The sequence below is a fragment of the Cotesia typhae genome, unplaced genomic scaffold, assembly GCF_013202065.1.
Source record: "Cotesia typhae breed Kobodo isofemale line unplaced genomic scaffold, CoteBio_Ctyphae contig_43, whole genome shotgun sequence".
Classification (NCBI taxonomy): Eukaryota; Metazoa; Arthropoda; class Insecta; order Hymenoptera; family Braconidae; genus Cotesia; species Cotesia typhae.
This window is the reverse complement of record NW_027423752.1, coordinates 2,582,326-2,602,320: the sequence shown is the minus strand read 5'-3', so window position 1 is coordinate 2,602,320 and position 19,995 is coordinate 2,582,326. Positions and strand designations below refer to the sequence as shown.

The window sequence follows — 19,995 nt, the reverse complement described above, 5'->3', positions numbered from 1 at the left end:
TTTAATTAATTATTAATTAAATTTCATTGGTACCAATTATAAGGGCCAAAAGTAATTAATTATTTTCAGTTAAATTTAAATCGGAGGCAATTGAATATTTACGTAATTAAAATTACAAAATTAAGTGAAAAGTTATTTAAATCCCTCATTCATCCTAATTAACAATTAATTATTATTGAAGTGCTAAATAAGAATAGTAAGCTCAAGTACTCGAAACCAGGAAATAAATAAATCCATAGACATTATTATCTACTACAAAAATAAAAATATTTATGTATCATCAATTATGATACTTGTATATAGACAGACACGATAATTAAACGCAAGGTTACCAATAAAAGGTGCGACGCTCAAATGTATTTATATTCACATTCGCATCTTACATTTATCTGTTACTATTATTGTTATCATAAGATATGCTCCAAACGATGACTCGGGTCTTATCTCTGCATCTTGAATCCAACAGAACATCGTGAATCGTGACACACTTAACTCTGACAGTATTAATACACCATACGTCTTATCGGTTCGCAGTATAGCAATGATAAAAAAATAAAAATAATAAGTACTTTTATTCATCAACCATGTGAACGATTGAATTGAGTGAAGACTTTTCCCCAGGGTATTCTAAACTGTATACGTAATTTCAACTTTTATTTTTATTGTACAATCCTAAGTGAGAAAATGTACATTATACTGTTAAGTAGTTTACCGGGATTATCATTAAAAATAATAACATGAAAAAATATTATGTTTTCGACGTTGCTTCTGACACTATATAGTAATTATTAACTCACTTTTTTAATTGCATGAAATTAATTTTTTTTTTTTTTTTAAATCGATAAGTGTTTTACTTCCGATAATCAAATACTAGAATTACTAATTTATATGAATTCAATAATTCAACATTATTTGAATGATAATAGGAAACAAAAAATTTCAAGCAATTAACTTATCAAAGTCTTGTTTGAGACCAGAAAATTTTTGACTTCTCAATAAGAAAATTGAAAATTTTTGAAAATTGGCAAATTATTGGTTTTACCCCGTTTTTCAAAAATCGAGTTTCATCAGATCTCGAATTTTTAAGGTCCTACAAAGCTTATCTGACGATTTTTGAGATGGTATCTGTATGCATGTATGCGTATGTGTGCGAAAAAAATAAAAAATAAACTGCGAAAAAAATTGTTTTAAATATGGTTTTTTTCGGAAAAACTTTCAAACAGCTTTCCCGATCAATTTCGAAAACTAATCAGCTCTTAACATAAGAATATTTAATTTTTAAAATGAATTTTTCTAAGAAACTAACATTGATCAAGGTATTAGAGACAAAAGATAAAATCTTTTCCAAATGAAGAGAACGTAGAAACTGTAAAAATTTTAATTTGTTGCTGAGAAATTGTGAAAATTAAGTGAGCTAACATCGAAAAATTTTTAGATTTTGTTTCATTCAAAAAATTATAACTAAAAAAAATATCATTTCATTTGTAAAAAACTTGAAAAAATCCAAGCGCAATTTTTAAAAGATATTTTTCAGTTTTAATTTAATAAACATAAAAAATCCAAAACGTCGGCTAACCAGAGTTATATATAAAATTTCGTCAAGAATTTATACAATTACTTATTTTTCAAAGTTATATATTATGTGTCCGAAAAATGAAAATTAATTTAGAAAATATTTGACAATTTTTATAAATTGTAACGGCAATAAATGATTACTAATCGTGAAATAAATTAAAAAAAAAAAAAAATAAAATAATAAATATTGTAATGTAGCAGAATATAGTTTAAGTTCTAGATATTATATAATACCCGCGAGTCGTAAAAAAATTCAATTAAAATAAATGTTAGAAATTGATAATGTTTTAGTTAAATTACATAATTTATAATTTTATTTTAAATTCAAAAATGCAGACATACAAATACATGGAGTGTGCAGGCACTGGTGTTCTTGAGCAGCTACGGAGTACTTTACCTTAAATTGAATAAAAATCTGTGTAGCTTCACGAGATGCACAAGAACGATTTTTATTAAGAATGACAATGGCGTTAATATTTCTTAAGGACTTGATTTTTTAGAGCACGATCAATATTATTAACAGGGACATACTTAGTAACTAATAATCCTATTGGCCCAATTTGCCCCAATGGCGAATCAGAAATGACCTGCAAAATCCACTTGATACCAGCGCCATAAATCATTTTGATTGTAATAAAAATTGACTTATGTTAGATCTAATTTTGTGACAGCGGGAAGATTTTGCGACCTTGCGCCACCTGTTGGAATTTGTGGGAACTTTTTTAAATGATTGATATGTATACTCTTTACATGATTACTATTTCAGATATAATCTACAAATAAACGTACTTGAACTATTTTATTAATATGAACTAATATAAATTGGTCAAAAGAGTAATTACAATTCTTTAACATTGTTCAAAACTTTAAATGATCACATTATCAATGTTTGATCTGTCGAATTTACAATAAGATTTAATTCCCTGTCCATAATCATTCAAGATCATGTGCAATAACTTAAATTACTTTAATACATAGTTAAACAATCACAAATTCATCCATTAAATTCATAATAATAAGAAGCTCTACTTCTTTTCACAAAAAATGAAAATTAATGTTAACACCAAAGTTTACTTATAATGAAAGTTAATAACAGTTGAGTGAATTTTATAAATTACAGCGTGAAAAAAAGTTTATTTAGAATAATTAATGATAATACTACGAAAGTAATTAAATAAACAGTTAACAAATACCCAACAGATAATTAAATCCTTTCATTGAATTGTCGAGATAAATAAAAGTTCTCAATAAAAGTACGCCTACTTATGAAATAAACACACTAAATCTTAACTTAACACACATTTATTTTCTCACAGCCAGTGAACTTATTCAAAGCCTAATAAATTCTTTTTATACGCCAATAGACTCCGCAATATTTGCATAATTAACATAACAATATTTCAAACAAAACTTTCTTCAGCGAATAATCATAATTTTTCTTCAAGTCACTCGAAACTGGGCTGAAAAAATGAACCGTAAATTTTTTATCTTTCGCATACATTTTTAATGATAACCACTCGTTTCCTGTATTAATCAAGTGCAACGAGTTATTTATACCAAGTACCTGTACTCATCGATTATCCACACTAGATTCTTGTTATCCGTGTCGTTTCAAGTACTCGTTAATAAAAAAACAAAATAATGATAACAACTGTGACCGTAATAATGATAATCATTTTTTTCTTCAAACTATTTACTTTGCGATTATTTGCTTTTGTCCTCATATGTCAAAGGAAATGACAACAATAGTTCAAGTTATTACTGTAACCACTTTGTAACAGTTTTTTAATTAAAAATTTTTGGTAAAGATTTTTTAATTTAAAGATAATTTATTTTTGAACTTCAATCCACAATGCGCTCTAAACAAATTTAACTACTTATTATATTATATTAGGCATTCATTAATGTTTATTACCGAGCACAGTTAAACGAACTCTTTTTAACTGGCAGCCATAAATTGTTGAGGTTACACTAAATGCCCTTTGCTATTGACAAATTTCCCACGTTGAATTGTCATTGTCTGTGGTGATGAAAACCAACAAATTAAGATTTGGTTTTGTTTCATTAACCATAATCCATGATCACGAAACAATTAGGATTCTTCTTAAATTTAATGAATATTAAGTATTATTTGAAGAATATTTAAATTAAAAATTCTTTACTAAAAAAAAAAAAAAAAAAAAAAAAAAAATTAAATTGATCCAAGACCAGAGAATTTGATTACGGTAGTAATATTTTTCCGTAATTTAAAAATTTGAGAAATGGTTGACTTGCAGGTTATTCCTGGAACTTTACGTTTTTTTCAAACTCAAATATAATCCTATTAGTTGATTTTTGAACTCTTTGAGCACAAAAAAATCGAAAGATATCTAAAAAAACTTTAGAAATTTGAAATGGTTATTATTTCTCAAACGAAAAAAAAAAAATTAGGAAAAGGATTGACCCTGAAGAACCCTCTGAAGAATTTTTAAGATTAAATTGATCGAGTTAGGAATTTCGAAGTAATTCCGAAAAAACACTTTTTTCGGTTTTCTTTCGTTCACGATATCTCTTGATCGAATTAAGCGATTTTGACCGGATTAGCAGCGATTCACGTGGTTTTTTTTAACTTTTGGAGTTGATCGGTAGAGCCCTTTAAAAATTTTTCCAAAAAAACCATATTTAACAAAAAATTTTTTCTCAGTTTTTTTCAGATTTCTCAAAATTAATTTTTAAAGCAGGATGTTAAACGATATTGGACATTTCAATGATAGAAAAACTATCTCAATTCAAAGGATGATATTTTTTTCAAGTTACAAATAATTTTAAAGACAACCGGTTAGCTTCAAAAATTTTTTGTCTTAGATCGAAAATGGAATTAACTAAAAATCAATTGTAACGTACAATATTGTAAGAAATTTAAAATGAATTCTTTATGAACCCATCATTAAATCATACACGTTTCAGAATACGAATTCAAAAATAAAATACATAGTGAGACTAATTTTTTTTTGCCGGGACAATTAAGAAGAAATAAATTATTGAAGTTTTATTATCTCAATTGACCCAGCCTCAATCAAAACTTTTAATGCTTCACACATGATAAAAGACTCAATAAAAAATCAACATTTAATGTTAAAGTTGAAGCTGCCCATCAAATCAGGCCATCGGTAACGCACAAGCGTATACAATTCAATAAGATAGAATGAAGAGAAGCCAGAGGTTAAAAATGCATATCTTTTACGCACTTGTTCAACTCCTCAATACTTACATTTGAATATCTATCCATCAAGACCTATGAGTACTGGTACTAGTATTAGTTCATAAAACATAAATATCGAGTTAAATAGAATTCTAAGATCTAAAGTTTTAGCTAAATATGCGACAACTAGCACGTGTGGAGAATCTTGAATGCGATGAGACTGAGAGGTCAATTCGTGTCCTGTAACGAGGTCACGAGAATACCTTTCACCCCATTCTTACTTGGACACCGACAACTAAATACTTAGGTTCAATCCGTCACATATGATAATAACAATGATGATCATAAGTAATTAAATGGGACGCCAAAGACTGAAGGCCGCTGCTAAGTAGTGTTGAGTTAGAAATCCTCTAAGTAAGTTCTGTCTTTGTTCAATAATACGACTCATAATACATTACTCAATGTTTATTTTCGCTCATAATCAACAACTTACACTAGTTAAGTAAACGGTAATAAAAAGTATTTTATCTGAGAATATCTTCACCGTATGCAGTATCCTCATTTCATCGAAGACACAACTTTTTCCATCCTGTCACCACGATAGAAGTAGAAAAGATTGTGGTTTACTTCAGAAAGAAAAAGACGTGAATTTTAACGTTACGTTCTTTCATTAAGATTCAATTGATTTCTAGAATCTGAGTACATCCTCAAATTGGTAAATTGATCTGAATAATTGTAAGGCGAAAGGTTACCAAATGTTACAAACTGATAAAAAAATTAACTGTATTTGAGAGAAAAATTCTTGAAATGATGATTTTGAAAATTTTCATCTTGAGTTCAGTAAAAAAATTAGGAAAACGGTTGACCTTAAAAGCCATCCCTGCAACTTTCCGTAAACTCATGAACGAGTAAACCGATTTTGACCGCACCGGTGGCGATCGACGTGGTTTTTCAAGGTTAAGAGCTAATTAATTTTTGGAATCGATGATAAAGCCGTTAAAATTTTTTTTCAAGAAAACCATTTTTTTTAAATTTTATTTTTGAGATTTCTCAAAATCTAGCGAACCGAATCGATTCAAATTTTCACGAAATTTAATGACAATGATACTTTTTGGATTGCCAACTAACTCGATCCGATCGGTCGAGCCGTGCAAAAGTTGTAAGAGGTTTACATCCATACACATACACACGCACACATACGCATAGGCAGACATCATCGCTGGAATAGTCAGGGGAGCTTCCTAGGACCTCAAAACGATGAGATCTGATGAAAACTCGACTTTTGAACAACGGGGCAAAAACAATAACTTTCCAATTTTTGATAATTTTCAATTTACTTTGCGGGAAGTTAAAAACTCTTAATTCAAGTAAAATCTACTTGAACCAAGAACAATTTCTTAGATTAATAAGTTTTACGCTTGATTCTACACGGAAAAAATAAAATGACACTGGATATCCTTTCATATTATACACAGTGATATCTGTGGTGAATAAAAATTTCAGATCATAGCAAATGTAATCCAGATTATACTAAATGATTTTTGGATTATACTCAGTGTAATCTCCGATTTTACCCAGTAATTTTTCTGGTTATACCGCGTAAGATTACACTAGATAAAATTGAAGTCTAATAAAGATCGCCAAAAACTTTTCACGGTCGTGTAAATATAAAATAAGTCAAAATTTTGTTTGTATTTTTTTTATGGTGTTAAGAATCTACTGCTTAACAGTACTTCGTATCAATAAGGATAATTTTGTCAAAGTTTTTTATGAAAAAATTCTTTTAAAGCTTGGGCCCTTAAGGGGGATAACCACTATGAAATTTAAAACATAAAATTTTATTTTTTTTTATTAAATCAAAGGTTATATATTCAAAAATATGTATCTAGAGCTTTGTATGAAAATTCCGAATATTTTCTGAGACAGTAATTTTTATGACAGCGCGTCAAATGACTTTACAAGTGCGGCACTCCGACAAAAACGCGTTTTTCTCGAAACTACTTTTTTTTTTGAACTGGTGGGAACTGTAATTTGCATAAATATGAACCGATTTGCAAATTCCTTTTTTATCCCAATCAAAAAAATTCCTAAAAATCACCTATTTTTTCGATCCTTGCAGTGGTTATCCCCCTTAATTTTAATTTTAAGTACTTCCTCTTTCACATTGAAATTTTTCCATTTAAATGTTATATATTTCGAATCACTTTTTTTTTTTAATTTTTACTTCGTCTATTCTATTTTACTTTACTCTAACTCACCGTTTGTGAATTAGATTATTTCTTGAAGTAATTTTTTAGCATATTTTTGAAAATATTGAGAAAATAGCTCGTTTTACTAAAAAAATGCGAGCCTAACATTTGTAGAGAATTTAATTTCCTACAAAATCGGTCTGCATATATCTTCACAATGCTTTCTTTCGAAGATATTTATTTAACTTCAATGCCAAGGCGAAAGGTCGAATAGGAAAAGTGCATATTTTATAAAGTAACTTCACGTGTTATTTTTTAAAATAAGAATTTAACAATTAAGATTAACAATTTATATATTGCACAGATTAAATAACAAGATTTCAATGTCTGAATAAAATTTGATAGGTTAATAGATTTATATTCAGGATAACAAATCATTTCATAATATTTTTCAAGTTATGCAATTAATTATTTAAAAATCAAGAAATATTGAATTTTTTTGAGAAAAAATTTTCTCAACTTCTAATTCTGCAAATTTGAGAAAATTTTTTTTTCTGATGTTAAGAACAATATTTCACAGCGTTAGCAAGAAAAAAATAGTCGTTTCAAATAAAGCACTCTAACGATAAAATAAAATTTGAAATTATCATTTAAAACTGTAAATAAAAGATAACACTAATATCTTCAAAAATGTTAATTAAAATTGAATCAAACGGGACTTGTTAATGAACTTTCAACACTAAAATTTGAACGCGCAGTTAAATAAATCCATATCCAAACTAAATGACAAAACAAATTGAATTCACGATCATGCAGGAAAAAATACTCAATAATTATAAGTTTGTGTTGATAAAATTTTTTTAGTTAAATTTTTACGGTTCGCTGATTACAATCGTGAGTAATTTACATATGCGCGACAAATTTAATATGCATAATAATACACATTAAGCCGTTCCACGAATTAAATTTTGAAGACCATCAACATAAAGCCACAAAAATGAAAACCCCGACCAGAGTCTAGACAATGAGTACACATCAGTGTCTTTGCTTTTATAATAAACAGCCTCAATCATTCTCCGATCAGCAATCCATGAGGTATCTAGTACCCAACATCTAAGAAAAGAGTAATAGTAACGAGTAAAGAGTATTTCTAACACAAGCAATGGACCGTTACCCCCACCGACCTATATTCATTTCTCGTATATATGCTCAGAACATCTTCTATTCGCAACTAGTAACTACAGGCTCTTGCACTCTTGATAATCTTGCTCCGAACTTTTTAATAAATAAAAAAAAAAAAAATCTTTAGGTTTCAAACAAAAAATTTTTAATTAAATTCAGTGTCATGAATTATTATTACCCAAAATTAGCATAATGGATTTCTAACTAAAGTGCGATGACATTAAACTGAAAAAAATTGTCAATTAAGTCATCAGATTATCACATAGATGACATAGAAAACGATTAAGTGCTGAATAATGAAAACTGACGGTGCAAAAAAATATTTTCCTCGCCCGAAATTACCCAAATTATTATCATCATCATTATTAAAATTAAAATTATCAAGGACTATAAAACGTGTGTCATCAATAATATTTACATTAACAGTACTTGCAAATACAGTTGCCGCGGAGTATGTTAACGAAACGATTTCCAGTGATTTTGTATCACGATGTCGCAGAGATTGTGTTATCAAGAGGGACGTTGTGGTATGTGGTAAATATCGTGTTGCTAGGTGGTTAAACGACGTGCGTGAGAAGGTATTTACTTATACATTTAATCCACTGAAATAATAAATTAAGAAAACCGTTTTTAAAAAAATTTTCTTGGAATACTTCTTGGTAAATTTCAGTTAAATTCTATACGAGAATTTTTTATCTTAATTCAAGACAAAATTTTTCAATATGATTTTTTTATTCAAGAGTTTTTTTCTTGAATAAAGTTAATTTTTTTTCAGTTCTTATGTATAATTATGTCACTATTTGTTATTAAAGATTTGTATTGACAATCTAGGACTTCAGCTATGGGCCGATAAAATTTATAAGGATACCTGCAGTGACAGAGGAGCCAATTCTGCCAAAAGTCCCAGCAAAGAAGGCTTACAAATTCGGTGTGACAGAAACGCTGAATTTTTTGCGTGATACCGTAGAGGAAATTATTAAAAGACGTGCTCTAGTTTATACTTTCCAACCGGCTTTGAGTACCGGTAGATCATTTTCAAACGCACCAATTGTATTGGACGAAGATGAGCTTGTGCAGATGCAAAAAGGCGGGAAAGGTAGTTTTTTTTTTTAATTTTGCATTATTAATTGAGAAGAGAAATAGATTTTTTAACTACCTATTGTTATAAATTTTCACAATTTTTTTAACATGTGACGAATACATACAATTTATTTGGAAAAAAATTTTCTTGGAAATTTAAAAAGACATCAGCTACCACACATGTCTCCCCTCTATCGAAATCTAAATTTGCTAAAACAAATTAAAAATTACATTTTCTAAAACTTTTCCAACAAAATGAAAAAATTTTCTGATGTGGCCTTATACATGTTCATATATAGTGAGATATGGTCTCATAAGTCCATTAATAATTTTTGATATGTTTTAATATATTCATGTATGGTCTGATTGAACAATTAGCGATACCAGGTCTCATATGATCATATTAGGCCATTTCGACACATATATGACTTGATATGTCCATATAAAATTTTTTGATCAAATGCAGTATTAAAAATCTCCGACAGAGGACACATGATCGCTAAATTTTTTCATTACAAGAGAGTTAAGTTTAAGGTATTGATTCATAAAATAAAAATTAATGTTTTGGCTTTGCTAAGAAATTTATCTGAGATTATTTTTTTAGTTTAATCAACTACACGGAAAGAACAAAATGACACTGAATATCATCCCAGATTATACTGAGTAAAAAAAATTTCAGGTAGTAGCTAGTATAATCCAGATTATAATGAGTATAATCCAGATATCACGCAGTATAATCCAGATTACAATGAGTATCATCCAGATATCAGCCAGGATAATCTGGATTATACTAGTTACTATCTGAAATTATTTTCACCAAATACATTACTGAGTATAATCTGGGATTATGTTCAGTGTCATCTTATTCTATCCGTGTACTGAGCCAATTTTTTTTCAACTTGTCATTTATTGAGGGACAAATTTAAAAAAAAAAAAAATATCGAAAAATCACAATAGATTTTTTTTTGTTTTTATAAATAGCTTGATGAAGCCATAGATAACCGTATCAGGCTATATACAATTGTGTCGGATCATATGTAATCAATTATAAAAATTGACCATACACAATCAAATCAGCAAATTTTTTCATAGAATGCATAATTTTTTGCAATTTTTTTTTTATAATTTTTTCTCCAATAAAGATCATACTTCAAACAATGATATTATTCCGAATTTACGTTCATATAGAACATGTTCATGTAAAGAAACTACCTACTATATCTAAAAATGACTTTCAATATTTAACTGCCCTTTTTTGCATAACTGTGCCTTTTTTTTCCTGCTCTAAATTCTTGATCGTAAACTTTGAAAAAAAAATTAATTTTGAACTAACGCGTACCTATATATAAATCGACGAGCCTTTCTCCTTTGGAATGCATGAAATTATCTTTTTGTTCAGCGCCCGTGCGTACGCATCGACGATTATAACAGGTGTCAGGTTGCTGCGTAATCATCAGCGTGATCAATCGTCTATCTACACTGTAAAAAAGCGTCTAATAACTAATAACAGTGATTAATAGCTTCAGTACTTCGACTTCATTGAATTTTCATTTATTAACAAGTTCATTCTTCGTAATTGTAAAAGAAATGTGAAAATCATTAACAAGTTGATTAATGCTTAATCAATCAATCATCTTTCATTTTTCAGATAACTCACGGCTTTTCCACAAAAAAAAGAAAGCAATTATCCTGCCAGTTCTTATTCTGCTGAATTTACTGAAAATAAAATTAATTTTGATTCCCATATTTTTGGGCGTGCACTTAATTAAAAAATTGATAATTATTGGGGGATTATTCGTGCCTGGATTTTTATCCAAATTGAGAATCTGCAAGGTCCCTCATCATGGATTCACTTTTCCGTTCCATTGGGGCACTGCTGCTGAAGCTCCAGTTGATTATCCTTCTGGTAATTTATTGTTTAATTATTCATATATATTATTACATATATATATATATATATATATATATATATATATATATATATATTCATATACAATTATTATAAATAATAATCTTTGAAAATAAAGATTTGGTAAAACTTGATTTTTTATTAGAAAAGTAAATAGTAAATTTTAAGTAACTGTTTTTGTTATCAGGATACGGTAATGAAGATCCAGGCTGGTCACATAGGAATGACATTTATCCAGGATTACCAGGATATCCAGCGCCTTACCATTATCCTCCTGCTTACTATAGACAGCGAAGACAAATTTAGTTATCAAGATATTAAATTATTAATCTTTATTGAAAATGACTGCATTATTTATTTTTATATTTATTTATTTATTTAATTTATTTTATACGTTTGAAATATTAACGCAACGCTTCAAATGTAAAATTGAAGAATTATAAATTTTTTAAGAGTAATTTTGACAAATTTTATAACAATTCGGTAAAAATGATTACTTAAAGTGTAATTTTTATAAAATTTGTCAAATATAACTACTTAAAATAATCAGTTTTTTTATTTTACTAGAAATTCAAATTGCGCGCATACGCGCGCGCTCTAATCTTAAACCAATAAGGAATCAGGGTCCATGTTTTCGATACTAAGCTAACTTCATTGTACCATCAATTTTTGTATATAGGATAGGATATCTGAAACTCAAGCATTAATGCGTAGCGATGTCAAATTGTATAATTTAATTTTTTGTAGCTTAGAGTATTTTTTTATTGTAAGAATCTCAATCAACAAGACTCTATCTATTAATAAATTTTTTTAAGTACATAGGTGTTCAAATTTATTGCTCACTAATAAAAAAATTAATTTAATTCAACTGAAAATATTTTGAATGGAAATAATAATTTTGAAATATGATAATCTTATTTTGAGCTAAAAAGCCAAATTTTTTTTGGTTTAAATACACGGACAAAAGAAAAATGGAAAAATTACATTATTTAATGTAAACGTGGCCATAATTCTTATAAAATCTATTACAATTACAATCTGAAACTGTAATTTTTCCAGTTTTCTTTACGACGGGCCACGTTTATATTCATGTTTTTTTTTCATGTGTAAATTTAACATTTATTGTGTTAAATCGATACAAAAAAATGTTAAATATTTAACATAAAAATTTTTAACACAAAACTTTTTGACGCAATGACGCAAAATTTTTTACCGTGTATATAATGTAATTTTTCCATTTTTTTTTCCGTGTAAATTTTACTCAATTCAAGAATTTTTCTGTTTCAAAAAATTTTTCAAAATTCTCTTCTAGGTTCAAAAATGAATAATGTTAACATTTCATCAGTCTGTTAACATTTGCGTGGTAAAATTTTACAAAAAAATACAGTTTTTTTTTCTGAAAGACTTTTTTTAGTTCAAGAGAATCTAGGACTGTTCAAAATTTTTTCTGCTTCAAAAAAATTCTCCAAAATTCGTTTTTGGTTTCAAAATTTTTTTCTCGGATCAAATTAATTTTTATATGTCTGTCTATGCTTACATGATAAACTTTTAAGTAAAAAACAATTGCTGTAAAATTTATATTAACCATTGACTTCTGATACGACACACACATTCTACAAAGAACTGAAATCATAGTAATTAATTATCGTAGCAGAAGTCAGTGAAAGTACTAAACAATTGAATATCTTAAAGATTAATTACCTCGAAAAATTAACATTAACATATTTTAACATTGCATAATTTTTAAATCATAAATTCAATTTTGAATCCTTACAATCAAAAAACAACAAATTCCTCTTAAAAAAAAAATTATCTTCCCGTTTATTCATCCAACATAAATACAATAATAATTCGAGAATGAACAACAAAATACGACGAACCACTCAAAAATTATTAACCTGAAGGACATGACCCAAATATTTGAGGTCTGCCTATAAACGGTAATTCGATTGATATTTTTATTTTTATTTTTATTTGCTGTTGTTGTCATACTATTACTATATATATTAAATATTTGTAGTTCAAGGCCATTTACATAAAATCCGTTGGCCCAGGAGTTGTTGACCCACTGACAGATTTGGACACTCGCCACACGTGTGACGTACGTCCAGCTAATAATTATCGTAATAATTATACACGTTTTCGTATTTTTAAAATCTCGGAACTGGAATGCTGCTTAAAAATACTTATTACTCTTCATAAATTCATACATATACACTAGACATGGAACATAATAAGTATTACAATGTATTCAGTTGTTAAACAGAAATCAATCGATCCGATACGAGAAGCCCGTTACTTTTTGTCAACAAGTAATTTTGCTAAATGCCCTCAACAATTGAGTATTAAATTGACTGGTAAATGATAATGATCTACATAGATCGGATGCTTACGATACGATAAATACTAGTCATATGTAATATTTTTATTGTTGTTATCATTGTCATTACAATATAAAATTCGTTTAGTTTGATAGATCTATATGTCCTAATGTAATGTAACATAAGAAATGTCGCTTATGTACGTCAAGTCAACCGTTACACTATGCGTTATAGCAGAGGAAAAAAGTCACATTAATGTAACGGGTATAAGGTCTATATGACTAGATCGCGATAAGTGCACGTCACGCGTCCATTACTCTTTGATTGTTTCTTACATATGTTATAGATATTTGTATGTAATCTGTGTAGAATATAGATTTTTAGATTATAATAATTAAAAGAAATTACAGCACGAGACAATATTTTTTAAAAGTATAATAATAGATTTATTGATAAGGGAAAATAACATACAACTGCTCACTAGCCTGGGTGGTATTAGACTAACTTACAACTACCTCTTTTAAAATTACTTGGGCCGCTCGGTCCCTTCTCACCACCATCTCGGACCATCTCTCTCTCTCTCTCTCTCTCTCTCTCTCTCTCTCTCTCTCTCTCTCTCTCTCTCTCTCTCTCTCTCTCTCTCTCTCTCTCTCTCTCTCTCTCTTATCTAATGTACTTAGTCTAAATATAAATAGCCTTGTTGGCCATACTGCTCAATTCTTGAATTTGATTAATGATACTCAACCTGACATTATTATCCTTGTTGAAACGTGGTTAAAACCCTCACACGACAACAGTATTTTTTCATTGAATGGCTACAATATTTTTCGAAGAGATCGAACCTTAAAACATGCAGATACTGGTTGTTACATCCAGGGAGGTGGAGTGGCCTGTCTTGTCCACGAGTCCTTAAAAGTCAAGATTTTATATATTTCAACTTCTGACTATTTAAACCAACCAGAATATTTAATTACCGATGTCACTTTATCCTCTGGATCTCACCTCTTATTATCCTGCATTTACAGAAGACCGAAAGGGCTATTTCTTAACGAATTCTTTGACATTTTTTCAAGATTTGCTCCAAATTTCAACAATATAATCATAGCTGGTGATTTAAATTGTAACTTGTTAGAAGATAGTTATACTGCAAGGCACCTGAAAGACTTTATTCTTGAATCATCACTGTTCTGCGTACCTTACGGAGCTACTTTTCATAAAAATAATTATGATTCTTGGTTGGATGTCATCCTGCTTGACAGTGATAGTAAATTAGTTTCGTTTGCTAAATCCGATTCTCCGTTCATTGATGGCCATGACTATTTATTTTGTAAATATAAATTAAATTGTTCAAAACCAGCACCAAAGAAAGTTACCTTTAGAAACCTAAAAAATTGTGATCATCAAGCTCTTTCAAGAACTTTGATGAACACTTTAAGAATTGATAATGCTATACTAGAGAATTCGGATCCAAATGAGTTGCTGACTATCTTCAAATCTGGTGTTCTATCTTCTCTGGATTTGTTTGCACCAGAAATTACTAAGAAGATAGTCCGTCAAAGTAATCCTTGGTTTACAAAAGAATTAAAAGTGAAGTGCAAAGAACGCGATGAAATTTATAAGAAAGCTAGGAGAACTCGGGACCTAAATTTGCTTGCTCTTTTTAGAATTAAGAGAAAAAACTTAAAAGCTGAGTTAAATCATGCTCGTGAAGAATACTTAAAAACTATTCTTTCAAATCTTTCATATGGTTCATCTATTTGGAGTAAGCTTAAACATCTTGGACTAATTAAGTCTAACCCTTCATCACCGCTAAACTTTTTTGATGCTCTTGAATTGAATGAGTATTACGCAAACATAGTAAGAAAACATCCACCTTGCAATAAAAATTTTGTTGATCTGCTGCCGATGGACTATTCAAGACAAGTCAATTGTTTATTCAAGTGGACCATGATTGACATTGTAGATGTTACTAAGGCATTGCATATTACTCTTTCAAAGTCTAAAGGAAAAAGTCCTGATGGATTGGATTTAAGATGGCTACGGATCACCTTCCACAAATTTCACTGTTTATTACTGCATTATTTAATAGATCTCTTGATACTGGAATATTCCCTGACATTTGGAAAATTATATTTATTATACCTTTGAATAAAACTTCACCACCTAGATCTCCGTCAGATACCCGACCTGTTGCAAATCTATCCCATCTGGCCAAAGTGTTTGAAAGAATCATTGCAAATCAAGTGATAACCTATCTGGAGGATAACGAGTTACTCGATCCTTTGCAATCCGGATTTAGGAAACATCACAGCACACAATCAGCTTTACTGAGGCTCACTGATGATATTAGGCAGGCGATGGACAAAAATAAACTTACCATAATAGTCTTATTTGATTTGAGTAAGGCTTTTGACTATGTTGACCCCAAGATCATACTGATTGCGTTATTTGAGCTTGGTTTTTCAATGGAAACAATTATCTGGTTTTTCTCCTACTTATCAAATCGCTCTCAGTCAATACTGAATAATCTTGGGACTCCAATTCAGCTCCTTAGAACTTCATCTGGTGTTCCTCAAGGTTCTGTGCTTGGTCCAATCCTGTTTTTAATTGTCATGAATTCTGTTGTCAGATGGTTAGTGTATTGTAACCATGGTCTGTTTGCTGATGACAAATATATTTATCTACACTTCTTTATGTATCAACTACAAGAGGCAGTCAGACAGGTCAACATTGATGCACAATCAGTTGCGGATTGGGCAAGGAAGCATGGCTTGGAGATAAACTTGTCCAAGACCAAAGCAATGATCTTGGGTTCAAATAGCAAGCTGAAACAACTGAGTAACTTTGATCTGCCACCTATTATTATAGATGGTGTCATAATTCCATATGTTGATACTACCAAGTGCTTGGGATTACACATCAGTAGGAACCTAAGTTGGAATCATCATGTCAAGCTAGTGGTTAGCAAAGTTAATTCAGCCTTGCATTCTCTCAAGGTTCGGAAGAACATTTTCTCAACTGACATCAGGAAATTGTTAGTATCATCCACCATCTTACCACTTCTTGATTACTGTTCCATCGTATTAGTAGATTCAACATTTGAAAATGACTTGAAACTTCAACGTGCAATAAATTGCTCAATTAGGTTCACTTTTAATCTTAGAAAAGATGAGCATATAACACCTTATCAACGAGAATTGGGATGGCTTACTGTGAAATATCGTAGAATGTACTTCATGAGTTACTTACTTCTTAAGCTACTTCAAGTTGGTAAACCCAAGTACCTACGAGATGCTTTTGTTGAGGAGACCGAAGTCAGACGTTCAGATAGGTTAGCAGCCAAAAACACTCTCTTTTCACGTTTCCGCATTTTGCTACGACCTTCATGGAGCGGTCATTCCAAGTGAGTGTAATACGATTGTGGGAAGAACTGCCTGAAGAGATTGTAAACTCATCTAGTCTTGAAGTGTTCAAAAATAAAATTTTTGACCATTTGTTGAATTTGGATTATTAATTTTGTTATTGTAAAGTGATAAGTTCTCTGATAATTACTGTTAGATTCTAAGTGTTAAATTCTCCAACTTTGTTATTTTATCGGCTGTTATAAATTGAATAATTTAGTGAGTATGCTAGTTGAATCAGATAAAATAAATATAAATTTTTATATTAGATCTTTATTATAGTTTATGTACTTATATAATTTTTCTATTATTATTGTATTTGTAATTCATATTGTATTTAAAATTGCCATTTGGCTTGTGCCTTGGCATTAATAAACTATCAATCAATCAATCAATCAATCAATCTCTCTCTCTCTCTCTCTCTCTCTTCTGGTCGGTACGTTCAGGGAGGTGGTGTTGCATGGCTAGTACATAAATCCTTAAAAACCAAAGTGCTTCACATCTCAACTTCTGACTACTTAAATCAACCGGAGTTTCTTATTGTTGACCTAACTTTGAATACAGGATCGCATCTTTTACTATCTTGTATCTATCGAAGACCTAAAGGATTACTTCTCAACGAATTCTTTGAAATATTTTCAAGACTCTCTCCAAGTTTTAATAATATCATTATAGCTGGTGATTTGAATAGCAACCTGATAGAGGATAGTTATATTGCAAATCACTTGAAGGATTTCATTGTGGAGTCATCACTGTATTGTGTACCTTATGGTGCTACTTTCCATAAAAGTGACTGTGATTCATGGCTAGATGTGATTCTGTTAGACAATGAAAGTAAGTTAATTTCTCTCTACCTGAGAGAGAAGAACTACCTGATGAGTTAGTAAATTCAAGTAGCTTAGAAGTGTTTAAGAACAGAGTTTTTGATCATTTATTAACTTTAGATAACTAAATAAAAAACTAAACTAATTAACTAAACTAAATAAAAAAAAAAAAAAAAAAAGATTTATTAAAGACTATGAAAGACTTTGAAGAACTTTGTAGTTAAAAGGTTATCTGAAGCTATTGTAACAGAGTTATTGGTTGAATCATTTATATTATTTTATATCTCAAATTTTTCAGTAGACTAAGTTTTGTACTTACTGTTACTTATATTGCAATATCTTATGTAATATTTTTATATTTAATATTGCCATTTGGCCTGTGCCTTGGCATTAATAAATTATTAATCAATCAATCAATCTCTCTCTCTGTTTTTCACTCTCTCACTCATACCTCACGTTACATATTTCTTATTTTCTACAGTAACAGAAACTTACAAATATTTTGACATCTGCTGACAACATGTCGAACAGTCTCTGTTACCCGTCTAATCCTTAAATTTACAACCATACATCATGTGATTTTACAATCTATTTAAAACTAGTAAAAATAAAAAAGCATCTTAAACTCTAATATTTTCCGTTACTACATCTGTTTCCGATTAGTTTACTCCTTCTAAAAAATTATTAAAGGCATGAAACCAAGAAAATAGAAATTTCTTCTGGAAAGCATCGTTCGAGAGAGATACTCATAAATTTATAGTAAAGAAAAATACTAAAATCCGAGAGACTAAAGAATTAATTTCTTTTTAAAATCCAATTAGAATTATTTCAAATATACTAATTCATTAGTATAATTCTTTTGTAACAAGAGAGGTTTTTTATAGTTAAATACGGACAAAATCCACTGAAACCATCAGTGACTATTTTTTGTTATTATTACACATATTTAGGCATAATCAAATGATTATCTGACGTGAAAAAGTAAAATAAATGAAGAGTTTTTTATAAATCAAAATGACAAACAAGCTCATTTTGTTTTAAATTTGAGAAGATCATTTTCAACACTTCTCAAAATAAAACAACAAAAACTAAATTTTTTAATTAAAACGTGATTCATGAGACTTTAATAAGAAAAATCAATTAAATAGTAAAATACAAAAATACAAATAAAAAGAAGGAAAAAAATCTAAGTCTAAAGAGCAGAGCATACTAGAATAGTAAATGCAATCTCATGTAATCTAAATTGTGCACAGAAAGAAAAATTTCTTGACTGAAGAATAAAATTCTTGGCTCAAGAAAATTTGCAGGTCCCTAAAGGGAGACCGAAGTTGTGTTGGCCGAAGTAAAATTTTTTCTTGAAATTCTATTCTTGGTATAAGTAATTTTTTCTTAATTCAAATTATCATAAATACTTGATACAATACATTTTTATATTTGATCAAAATTTTTAGATAATTTAGGGAAGCAATGCCACCTACTTCAGTTGAGAAAAAATTTTCTCATCTTGAGAAAATTTTTCTCTTAAATCTTTGATATCCATTTTATATTATTTTAGCGTGCATTTATACAGATTGAATGAAAAAAAAATGATTCAATATTATTTAATCTTCCCATTTGGCATGTTAATATGAAAATATAAATGAAAATTTACTTTTATCGAGAAATTTAATTTTTTGGAGCAAGAGAGAAATTTTCTCAAGACAAGAAAATTTACTTCTATCAAGAACTAAATTTTTTGGAGCAAAAGGCTGAATTTTCTCAAAACAAGAAGATTTTCTTGACAAATAAATTTTCTTACATCAAGATACATATTTCTTAAAGCAAGAGAATTAATGTTGTTGCAATAAGTGAAATTTCATGTGTCAAAAAAATTTTTTTTCTTCGCTCAAGAAAACAATTAGGAAGAAAAATATTTTCTTGGCTCAAGTGAACCTTTTCTTCAGTGTGACTTTATTAGTAGTTACATTTGATAAATTGTGAATGTATTATTTGTAATAATGGAAACTCAAAATTGAATAAATGTAGCACCATAGAATTTTAAATTTAATTTTCTTGCGTTATAGGTGGTTAATCGACTTCAAATTTTAAGGATAATTGTATCATCATGTTCGTAATACGTATACAAAAATTTAGAATTTTCTGACGCTATGTCTTAACTACAACAACTACCTTATAGTTCCAAAACGTGTACATATTAAAGGATTTGATTATCAAATTGTTACTCACAAGTAGAAAACAATTATTTATAGCTAAATCATGGATGTCAAGCATCTGAGTTAAATTTCGGCACGTGAAAATAATTAATCGATATACGAGATTTATCGAAGTTTCTA

At 29.2% G+C, this 19,995-nt stretch overlaps 1 protein-coding gene across 3 annotated transcripts; it reads left to right on the top strand.

Moving 5' to 3' along the window:
* Window positions 1–489: 489 nt before the first annotated feature.
* LOC141528267 (uncharacterized) lies at window positions 490–11,922 on the top strand. 3 transcript variants are annotated; one of them, XM_074244223.1, is made up of 5 exons: window positions 490–634; window positions 7,810–8,705; window positions 8,959–9,223; window positions 10,856–11,113; window positions 11,304–11,922. In XM_074244223.1, the coding sequence occupies exons 2-5, from the start codon at window positions 8,424–8,426 to the stop codon at window positions 11,420–11,422; spliced, it is 924 nt and encodes a 307-aa protein (XP_074100324.1). In that variant the 5' UTR covers window positions 490–634; window positions 7,810–8,423; the 3' UTR covers window positions 11,423–11,922. The 3 variants fall into 3 exon arrangements, with proteins under 3 accessions (XP_074100324.1, XP_074100325.1, XP_074100323.1); XM_074244224.1 differs by having other exon boundaries at window positions 490–781; window positions 8,554–8,705; XM_074244222.1 differs by lacking the exon at window positions 490–634 and having other exon boundaries at window positions 5,539–8,705.
* The last annotated feature ends 8,073 nt before the right edge of the window (window positions 11,923–19,995 follow it).